General features: G+C 42.0%; 1 protein-coding gene across 1 annotated transcript in view; it reads left to right on the forward strand.

The window, feature by feature from the left end:
• The window catches only part of LOC126379936 (adenylate cyclase type 6), a 128,379-nt gene that overhangs the window by 63,350 nt on the left and 52,938 nt on the right, over positions 1 to 12,091 (forward strand). Inside the window, exon 4 of the mRNA XM_050028950.1 lies at positions 2,763 to 2,987. Within this exon, the coding sequence (XP_049884907.1) occupies positions 2,763 to 2,987 (225 nt within the window). The remainder of the gene's footprint in view (positions 1 to 2,762; positions 2,988 to 12,091) is intronic.

Below are 12,091 nucleotides of genomic sequence, written 5' to 3' on the forward strand. Positions count from 1 at the left end.
TAGCATTCCGGCGTTCTTTCATTGCGGCGCGGTTTGTTCCGCGCGGTGGGCGACATTCCGTCAGCACTTCCCGCGCGCCGACCGCCGCCGGGCCCGTCCGCCGACCACGGCGCCGCCGCCGCCGCCGTCGGCACGCTGACCCGACTGCAGACCCTGCTAACTGCCAATTAAGCCGCTCCTCCTACTACAATCGACTCAAATATTTCGCTGCATATTTACAGTATTTATTTTCTCGTGAAACAATTGAAAAAAGTGCCTAAAATTCAAAATTCATTCTCTTTTGTAGACAATGGTTTTGTACTATTTGTAGTAGTCAGTTTCGAGACACTACAAAGCGATAACACGAAAAGGCGTATTATGTGGACAGTTCAATGATTTCTTCGGCTTCGGTCCATAAGTGTGTAGCGTACACAAGAAGATCGCTGATCTATTCACAGAGTAGATCGTTGGTTTCAAAGTATGCGGTAGGAGGCAGTTGTTCAGGATTCGCTCGGATTAGTGAGATGGGGCGGTAGTTAGCAGGATCGGCACGAGTTCCTTTTTGGGCACAGGCTGCACATTGGTAAGCTTCCATGGTCTCAGGATTTGGTCTGAACCCAGAGCGAGCCGGTAGTGGCGTGTCAGTACTTAAGGTGACTCAGGCACACAGTTCTGCAGTGTTATTGCTGGGATATCATCACCGAGACCACTGGCTTCATTCACGTTTAGACTGCGAAGCGTTTTTAGGACCTCATGTTGCCGGATACCGTTGTTGACTTTGCCAGATCACAAAGAGGAACACTAAAATTGCTCGCAGCATCTAGACGAGAGTTGCTCGCAAATAAAGAGACAAATAAATTTCCCTTCTCGTACGCGGTATGAGCCAGCGAACTACTAGGTATCAGCAGTGGCGGCAACGACCGACGGCAGAAGTTCGCTTCGAACGATTTGCCTAGCAACCAAAAGACTTTTTTGTTCGTGCGTTCTACTATCTTGTTGGACCCACGGATGTTGCCACAAAAGGACTACGTTCATAATGTTAATATTTCAAGGTACGCGAGCAACACACATGCTACAACTTGTTAACAAAATTGTGATCATTGAGAAGAAGACGCAAGGACCCCTGTCTCCTTTCGTTTTGTTCTGCGAGGTCACAGCGGGGGGGGCATGACCGCAGGGTGGATCATCGCGCTTGTTTGTAGGCAATATATTTTTGTTAATTTATGATTATACACAATAGATCTCTTGTACAAGTATAACTTCTTTAAATTATAATAGTGGACTGTTGACCATACAAATCGCCGCATGTCATGACCCCAGCATGCGGCAGCCAGTCTTGGCGGCTCTTTGCACTATTTCTAGTTATACTACAATCCTCTATATTTTTTTGAAATTCAAGCCTGTAATATAGTACCAAGGTTTTACCGTAGCGCATAAAATAATACTAGAGTATTGCAATAATCAAACAATGCTACTTACCAAGATATTGAAAACCCATTTCAGCATTTTTGTCAAATGCTATATTTCACATTAACCGTATCCAATTTATCTAAAAATAAATTCTATAAACTTTCCTTTATTCGAGACGAATTTCCGTTTCCTTATAATTGGTTTTGTAACAATCTCTTTTGGCTGGGCTGGGTCGTGGGCGCCGGGAGGGTGGGGGCTCCGGCGTCCGGAGCGGACACTGGGCGAAGCACCTCGGCTCATGCGGCGACGCTGTCCGTACTGTTGACGCCGCGTTCTGGTCAGTGCGCGCATACTGACATGTGTGGCATATGTCGCGGATGGAGTAGTTCTACCTTGCTCCTCCACGTGGCACGGTGTTGGCTGAACGCGTGCGGTGGCGCCCAGATATGCAGATTCTTATCTTCTTAAATTCAGATAATTAATCGGGGTTAACTCGCTTTTAACTGAATATAAATGTGAATGTCGGATGCTCCCTCTGGCGAGACCAGCAGTCGAGCGGGAAATTAATTAATTTTGGAGGAGCCTTGGGTAATGGGGCTGACAATAGGAGGGCAACGTGCCGCTAATTAGCGCGGCTATTGCCAGAACCTGAAGGTAAATAAAAAACTCTCAACTCACATAAAAGGGTATAAAGTAACTTGGAGACCTTGGGGTACGGACTTTGAAATATTTTATGTACCTACCTACTTATAGTCGTGTTCGAGGGCCGTGGCCGCTGGCGGGGCCAAGCCGGAGCTGTAGTGGGGCCGCTGTTTGTTACAGCAGAGTAGGAGGTTTTATGCAAGTTGTCTCACAATAGGCCTAAATACTATTCCTTATAAACTTTCTCTTCATAAATAATTTGATTATACCTACTTACATAATTAAGTAAAGAAATGTTGTTGAAGTATTAGAAACTGATTTAAATAATAATGTTTACGAAATAGGTTTGTTATCCGCACTCCATTCTTTATATTATACTTTGAACCCTGTCTGTTTTTTTGTTATTTTATTATGCATTGAATATAAGCTGCTGGACTGATTTTCCAGAAAACACTTTCCAGGGCGGAGGCCGGGTGCGACGATAACGTGGAAAACAACCAAGTATTACGTGGCGCTTATATCAACTTTGTACGCGGACGTTATCATGGAGCTCTGATATTGTTTAATGTTATTGTTACCTTGTGCGAGTACCTGCTTTTGCAGTTTGGATAGAGGTATGTGTGGCCCAAATAATTGTAATTGATAATTCGCGTTTGTATTGATGGTCATGGTGGCACTTGCTTGTAATTTTGTGTAGATGTAAAGTGTTGTATGTATGTTTGTGTGTGCAGGACAGCGTGCGTGGGCGGCGGTGCGCGTCCCTGCGCGGGCCGACGCCGGCGCGGGGCGCGGCGGGGGGCGCGGGGTCCAGCGCGGGAGATGACTCCGGCCGCAGCACGCCGGGCGGCGCGCGCGCCTCACCCTCGCCCGCCGATGCGCCCGCGGCACCCAAGAAGTCCAACTGGGAGGTCATCGAGCACTTCTCCTCCAGCCGCAGCAAGAAGAGTCCCACCTCGGTGAGTCCATGACCGCGTGACGTCACTACCTCTGCTGGCCGCCTTCTGCCGACCGCGGCTCGCGATACCATCACACCGTATTCCTCTCCAAAATAAAACGTGAGTATCAATCATCTAATCTGAAAACAGGAACAGTACAATCGCCGAAGTCGTTCAAAATTATGAAAAGAGGAACGGGGGCGGAGGGGTGTTAATTAATTATGTACCATTTATACAATACTTGGAAGACTGAAATAGCTACTTAGTTATTTATGCAACTGTCGCATAACGAGTTGGTATTAAAACAAGACTGCTTATACGGAATACCTAATTACGTAGGTACGGTTGCATACACAACTTTATGTACACGCGTGACATGAATTTAATACTACTTAAGTACATAATCTGTTTCGCAACGAGCAATGAAGAAATCCAGACAAACAATGGCGAGCAAACAACCCCTCCCGCGGTTTGTGTTATTTTTAGAGTTTCGAACAGAAATGGATCCCTTATGGTGCAACTTTTCAAGTGGGGTTACTAGGTCAAGTGGAATGTCACATGAAAGGGCTTAAATTGCATATTTTTATTATATTTTCTTATTTTTATCCCGCATAGTTTTCGAGTAACAACGAAAAATTTCACAAAAAAGACGCGCGCTAAGAGGGTAGAGAGGGCCCCATAATCCGCTAGCGTTATAGAATCGATGAATATTATAATATGTGACCCCACTTAGCATACTACACGTTCCTTTAACAAGCCGGAGAAATCCAATCCCTTCACATTGTTTTTGTGCCGCGAAAAGCCGCCGAACCCTCAGCTTGATAAAATATGCCGGAGCTTGTTGAAAGAAAGTACACTTCGATCTGCGTGATAGAATATATGAAACGAGAATATTTTCTGAATATAAAATGAAATAAGGTAACCATTTCCTGTTTTATCGCGGTAGAAAAGCTTTCACTTACGACGGCGACGTGCACATGTAGGTATCTACCGCGATGGAGCCGCCAATCACACGAGAAGGGGTTCACAGCCCGGATATTATACTTGTGAAAGAAGAATTTTGTGTGACGCTCTGTCTGTCGAGAAGCCACTTCCAATTTAGTTGCAGGCGACATACTTACTTAGTATAATATAGGTGCGTACTACGTACATTAATATGTATACACTTTGGTACCATGTCACATTAACTTTATTGACAAATTGAACTGTAAGTCTCACTAAATGTCAGATATGTTAGTGCGAGAGAGTCCTAAAGTGGGTACATTATATTGCTCATGACTGTACACAGTGTATGAGAAAATAATTTATGTGTATGTCCTTACCTACAGTAAGACAGAAAAAGCTAATTGTTGTCGCTCCGCTGCAGTGCTAACTCCCGAGCGGAGCCAATCAGTAATTCAGTTTGCATACTTCTGGATGTTTGAACATATCGGTGTGAAACACTACCTACTTAGAGTGTACGGGTCATGCTGCAGATGTCAACAGCATTTTTGTTCTGCAAAAGCGAGCCATTCGGGCGATTTACAAATTGGGGCCCATTAACGTTCCCACTGCTGGGGCACGGGCCTTCCCTGTGGATGGATAGGGAGATCGGGCCTTAAGCCACCACGTGGGCCCAGTGCGGATTGATGGTTATTAACGACTGCTAATGCAGCCGGGACCGACGGGTTAACGTGCCTTCCGAAGCACGGAGGAGCTTGAGATGAAAACTTTTTTTTGTGGTCACCCATCCTTTGACCGACATTTGCGAAAGTTGCTTAACTTCGACAATCGCAGACCGAGCGCGTTTACCGCTGCGCCACCGAGCTCCTCAATCTGCGGCGCTAACATGGTGTCCTAATGGACTAGGGCCTTACCTCTTAACCGAAGTCACCACAAACGATAATATCAACATGGGATATTTATATTGGTTGTAGACCATACGGAGCCCCCGAATATTTACATTCCGATGGCCAGTGACTAGGGCTCTAAACCCCTGAACTTTATGTTTGGAAGTCTCTAAACTTTATATTTGGAGCGTAGATAATTGATATCACGTGGTTTCCAGGACTTGTGCCCAGTTTATGGCAATAGGATCCCATATTACATGGGACTTATAAACATAGCTGGTGAAGATAGATGTATAGGTATACTAAACACCTCTGCCTACCCCTTCGGAAATATAGGCGTGATGCTAAGTTAGGTTTCAAAATGTATTGCTCTGACGGAAAAGTTTGTGATTCGGATATTCTGCCGTTGATGCCTAGCAGCGAGCTCAAATTAATCAACCAGTAGAAGAATCTGCAAAAAACCCACTAAAATTTGAAGGACTTCACAAAATTGAAGTGGTAGATAAAGCCATGAAAGGCACCGCGCCAGGCATTACAACACGAGAAAAAAACTCGAATGTTATTGAGGTACGCTGCCGAACAATGACGACCGACGCCGGGTCAGGATCACCACCCTCGAGTGTACGGGAGAGGACACTTGGCACGGAGGACGGACGCACACAGCCACGCCGCACCTCCTGCCGGGGTGGGCAGGACGCGGCAGGTGGTAGACGAAGGCCAGGCGTAGTCGTAATGTGAGATCAACAGAGATGTGAGATGTTCGAGACGGTCCAGTAGTTCTAGAAACATTTTTTATTTTTTCTGTCAATTTCCATATTATTTCCCTACTAACAAAATACATCAGTTCTTATGGTGTGAGTCGTGAGGCGGATTACCAAACCTCAGCTACCCTGGTGTCGACTCAATAGTATTAAGTCGCCAAAGCCCCTTTAAGAAGTAACAGAGACCGGCTTAACGTGCCCTCCGAAGCACGGATCATCTTTCTTTAGGAAAATCTGGTGACCGACCAGCCTAGGTCATCGTCATACATTATTTATGATGTAATGTCCCAACTAAACTAAAGTGTTTTATAACGTCGTATCTAGGACCTCCAAACTAACATCCCGATGATTATTGTCATTTACTTATATAATATTTGAATACTTCAAACGATATCTATAAAATGAATGCGACAGATACCTAAGCATGAGTCGTGAAATTATCTTTAGAAGATCTACAAGCTTCTTCCAGCAATAAGGAAAATATACGTAACGTAATAATTGACGTATAAATTATTATGTACTTACCACCTATTTCAAGGAATTTTAAATTCCGCTTGTAAAGTAGGTCAGGTCACAGAGACCCCTAACTGAAATTATGAATTTCTGGTGAGACAAAATTATAATTCGCCCAAAATTTGAAATCAAAAGTGAATCACGACGATCATCGAAATTTAGCCGTCTATTTTAAACCGACTTCAAAAAAGAAGGAGATTTTTCATCAATGGATCGAAATATTTTATTACGGAATATGTGTAAAAAATACATCTATAAGGTATAGAAACACTGGAAAACATATTACGAGTATACGATCATATTTGAGTTGAGTTGTCAATGGTGACTGTCTACCCTGTAACGTCCAGATAATGTGACGTAATATGACGTTATAACGTTATAAATAATGTATGACAATGACCTAGACCTCGCGACATGAAATATAATGACGAAGTTTCTAAAAGCTGGCAAGTGATTCTTTCAGCCAAGATAGCTTATGGTCTCCACCGGATCCGGAAGCTGGGCTCTAACGCACAATCTGCGTGCAGGTGAACAAAATGTTTACCTCCTAAACTAAGAACAAAAAAGAGCCTTAAAATGAAAAGGCCGCGCGTGCTCGACCACGAGGGAGGGGGGAAGGTCTAATATTAATTGCTAACATCCTCCCAACCCAGATTCATCCGCTAGGGAAACTTTTATATTGTGATCTTGACGCGCCTCAGAAAACCGAAAAGCTTTTTACAGATCATAAAAAATGTCACATAATGTCTCACAAGTTATTCCACGTACATTATGTGGCAAATTGACTGCGCCGGCACCTCGCACCCCGTCGCGCTCCCGGCACTCTCGGCGCTCCGGGCCCCTCGCTCACCCCGCCCGCATATATAAGCCTTTTGCAAATGACCTGTGAATTACAAACGGCAAATAAAAACTGTATAATAAATTAAAAAGTACGCTCGCCAATTCTTTTTTTCACTTGAATTTATAAACTTATTTATGTTTTATAAAGAAGTAAAATGTGAGTTTGTTGTGGTTACGTATGTATTCTTGGAAAGAACTGTTAAAACTCCGGCGCACTTATCTCATCAATCAAATGTCAATCCAAACATCCTCAATGTCAAGTAATCAATCATGGGCCGGCGCTGATTCCAGGCGTAGGGTTGTTGACGGGGCTATGACAGTGTTAAAGTTGATACGTATTGGAAACGCCTTCCATAAAGAGGGTGTTACTGGTTCAGGTTGGGGCCGCGTTAGGCGCCACACTGCACTACCAGCCGAGTATACCACTTGTCCAGAACAGTCGACGGCCACGAACTTTCACAACACACACGATCCAAGGACACCTTACTTAACCCATGTTACAGAAACGGCTTCTTCGTAATCCTACTAATTAAAGTAAAATAATTTATGCCCCCAATTATATGAGAATTTAGACGTAAATCCTCAAGATACAGGTGGAGACGATTAAATCCCGTAATAAAGAGGGTACCCTATAAATTGTGAGAAATACTTTAGTCGAATATGACATAGTTGGGAGAAAGACTTCGGGTGTTTTAATGAAAAAGCACCCTTTACTAATGTTCCGACAAAGATAGCAAAGCCAGTGCCCTGCTCCTGCCACTCTGCCCAGCTCCGTCAGCAGCACACATCCGGAATTCCTGTGGCTGAAATCACAACGTTTCTCATATCGAATAACACTATTGATTTTCTTCTATTCTACGTTTCTCATTTGGTATTCGCCAGAACTTGTACATACATAACAGAAATATTTGTTTCGAAGAATCAATAAACAAAATCAAAGAAATACTAAGAATCAGTAATACAAAAACATTATTCATATTTTAACATTTAATTTAATGAAATATAAGTAAATACTGTTATAATAGCTTACTTACTTCTAAATAATTATTTTGAAACACTAATTATAACAGCGACGACGCGGCCCGACGGAGCACGCTTACCTAATGTATGCCTATTCCACTCTAGCCTTGAATTCTCAAAATTTTACTGTTTGGGAAATAGACTACGGCAAGCTATTAAGTGAGTCTGTTCACATTAAACGGCCATTAAGTCAACGTCACCAAAATGTTTCACGGTGAAATTATTCTTATTGTAAATCGTTACAAATCCAAACTCCATTGTTTTACTATTGTGTCTGGAAACCTCGGCTTTACGGGGTTATTGTAAAAAGACTGACAAGAGGGTACATCTGATAATTTGTTCACACAACTGCTGAACATAGTCGTCATGAAACTGTCCAATACGAGTAGTAACTTTCATAGTATGAAAATAAATTTCCGGCCATAAATCTCAATTTAGAGTATTAATGAGAACGTTGGTTTATTTTTCAATAATAAAAAGAAAATTTAGTTTGTAAGGGGAAAACCGTTACGCTAATTCTAAAACCATTTCGAGATTTCATCTAAAGCTTCATTTCTGTATTTTTAGCTCTCAAATTATCCAGGTGGCGTTTATTTTAGCAATAATCGTGTATTATTTGACCTTCATGTGACCTGTAAAGTCTGTTTATCAAATTGTCGTTTCCAAATAAAGTTTAATGTAATCAGTCGTATCACTAGGGTAAGGTGTCCTAAGAGTGTGTCGTTAACGAACTTAAATAACTTCTCTAATAATGAGGAGCACTAACCCCCACCATGTTTATTAGAAGCATGAACTATACAAACTCAATTAGAGATTCGAAAAATTTACAAAATGGTATTTATATCTATCTTATTGGGCCTGTGTGTACTCTTAGGGACCGCCCCCAGTGTGGGCACATTACCCTAATAAAATGTAAATATTAATAATACAAAGGCAAAAGTTTATAGGTTTCATTGGCTGTAGGAGATATTTTTAAAACATATGAAAAAAATAACAATAGCATGAAAAGTAAAAATATTAAAATTAGTTTTTTTTTATAATACTCGTATCATAACGTTTCATTTAAAAATATAAAAAAATACCTTACGTACCCAATTAATAAACCGATTAATTATGAATTTGAATTTGAAGTAAGTACTACGAAGCTACTACGGTGCTACGTCGTTACGTCGCTACAGCTCTAAGCTACGCTAGTACATGCGAGCAATCGAAGTTTGTGTTTACAAATGTTCCCAGTAAGTACTAGTAACTTGACCGGCGTATTCCTGCACTACGCTACGTCTCTAGCAAGTAGTATATTTTAGTAGGTACTAACGAAGTTAACTAAAACTCGACTGCGGAAAAATTGCGCTCTAAAAAGTATGAAACAAGAAAATATTTTTCTGATGCTTTCCAGAATAGTGATGCAATCTGTCCTAAGAGTTTGCTTAAATATGATACAAACAGACGTTATCACAAAATAAAAATGATTACAGTCTCTATAAAAATCGTTAGTCAAATAATAACTCTTTAGTTTTAATTTATAAATTCGAACAGTTCGTTAAGGAAATTAGGTTTGAAATATGATTAAAATCATTATAGACATAAGTATCTAGTACTTAGTAGTTTCTTGAGGCAGGAAGGCAAGTTGGATATCAGTCGGGAAGCTGTCTCGCTCGAACGCGGAAATTACTGATTAAATTGCTGTCGAGTCCAGCAACCTGGTTGGAAAAAGTTAAGGAGTAGTTTACCGCCGCCATTAAATCATGCAACAAACTTTCCTCTTTGAAATGAAATGTAATTATTTATGCAAAGTTCTTTGAAAAAAAATAGCGCAATTATGAACGCAATTATGAGGTTAGGTAGATAGGTTTAGCATAATAAAGACTAACATAACAGTTGGGAGCGTTTCAAATTTGGACAATTTAAATGTAAATACCTCATAAGCAAGGGAAACTTTTTCCATTTGGGATAATTCAGTGATAGACTTATCTGCAAGTAATTGTAAACCCGCGGCGGAGGGGCCCGTCCCCAGGGGCGACGAGCAGCCGAGCGATTCTGTAAAGGCAACTTCGACGGCGACCAACCACGAGGTCTTGACTACTCGGAAACTCCACACAAATATCTCACTCTTACCGTGTCCCTCCTTACGCGTAAGTGCAACCGAGACGCAGTCTGTGCGTTCATCCCTTACTCTAACGTAAGACTCGGCACCCGAATTGAATTGGTTCGGGGCGAAATATGACCGTTCTATATATAAAGATAATTTTAATTTTAATTGTCAATCTAGTATAGTTCGCCTTTTAGAGAAGTTATAGCCGACGCTAATTCATTCTGTGACCTAAATGTCAGGGAGGTGTTCGTGATTGGTCGGTCGTTGTTCTGTTGTGTGAGATGTATTGATTGACAATCCCATTTCCTCTGTCATTAATGGCTCACTGTAGTTTAGAGCTGAGAATGGCGGTGGCAGGTAGCGGCCAAGTTGCGATTGCCATTCGAGCGATATCTACAATGCCCCGCGCAAATATAAAGTGAGCATCGGAACCTGTCTGCGAGGACGAGCTCTTGTCCAGCGGTGGACGAACACTCTGTCTGTCTGTGCGTACGTCGCGTCGCGTGTCCTTTGCTGCCGAACATACAAAATGGGATTAAAATACAGGACTTGTGGCGTTGACAGCGAGTCCCCGACCATCGAGTCTCTTATCGGCGAGGGCCTGACGCCGCGTCACCTACATACCCAGAGTTGCGACTCTGTTGACTGTCTATCTGTATCCAATCTTATTACTTTTTTGCTTGCATATCTATCTAAAGTTCTGACTCTGATCACTCGTTCATCGTCTCCATTAAAACTTCGTATCAAAAGTGGCTGCAAATTGTTTCTGATTACTCGTGGGTCTGCCCACCCCATTAGAGATTACGGGCGGGAGTTTATTCATATACTTTTCTCTTCCTGTAGTCAGAACACGTTTATCACGTTATCAAAAATGCCTAATAATTAATAAAATATTTTCTGATAACGACGCAAACCTCTCAAAGCGTAACTACACCCGAATTACACGCTGTACAAGTGATGTTATCTGTATCAGGTACTTGAACTGATTAAACAAAACGGCTTGATAAGGATTAAGTGATTACTCTCTAAGAAGGTTAGCGAGCAGCGTCGAGGTTTTAACGGCCGTCATAAAAGGTAAATAATGATCTACATAAACTGGGCCCGCCTGAGACTGCACTCGCTGGCTTCCGCTCATATTGTGATTGGTAGATGGGTATTCATAATTATGATTATGTTTGTGGATACTGTCATGTAGGTACCTAGTTTGTTCTTGAATGAAGCCATCATTCAGACACTTCGGTTTTTTATTACGTTCCACTGATGACAAGTGGGTTCTTGCGAACTGATTTGTTACGAAACGAAATAGTACAACGCGTGTGATGATGATGAACTATTTCGGTAAACTTGAACCTAAAACAGTATTTTGATTAATTTCCTAGTTATTTCCTTATGTGTAAAAAAAGGTTTCGAAACAGTGGCCGGTGTATGTGCGCCGTGTCGAATACTGAGCATGATGATGAATCAGCTCAAGATTCTGAATTAAGTTATATCAAGTGGAATATTCTGCCGAAAAGTATGCAACTAAAATTAATTTAAAAAAACACTAAGGCCAGGCGCGCACTACGAGTTTTTCGCCGCGCGCCAGAAAAAAGCAGCGGCATAATGTCGCACTGTAATACTGTACCAAACAGTTTTAAATTGTATTTCGCGCACTTGACGGCATATTACAGTGCGACATTATGCCGCTGCTCTTTTCTGCCGCGCGGCGAAAAACTCGTAGTGCGCGCCTGGCCTAACAGAAAATTTCACTAGATATTTAGTCAGAACCACGGTCTGAATCACCCTGCTAGTTTTCGGCACGGTATCACTAACAACCACAGGAAGGTTCCCATACGGCTACCTGTACGTACTTGTACGGGGTGTAAGTGTATAAGTGACATCGTAACGAATACTGAGGGGGTGATCAAGTAGAATTTTAATTAGGAACAACTACATTATCTGAAGGAGCCCGGTACTAGTAACGATTCCTGCAGACACCTCCTAATTTGACTTTAAATTACATCCATCATTTTCATATCCGCCGAAATGGAAAGAGACGGATGATTGATAATTGTCAATTTTAAAATGAAA

Source organism: Pectinophora gossypiella, chromosome Z, assembly GCF_024362695.1.
Source record: "Pectinophora gossypiella chromosome Z, ilPecGoss1.1, whole genome shotgun sequence".
In the NCBI taxonomy this organism is placed as follows: Eukaryota; Metazoa; Arthropoda; class Insecta; order Lepidoptera; family Gelechiidae; genus Pectinophora; species Pectinophora gossypiella.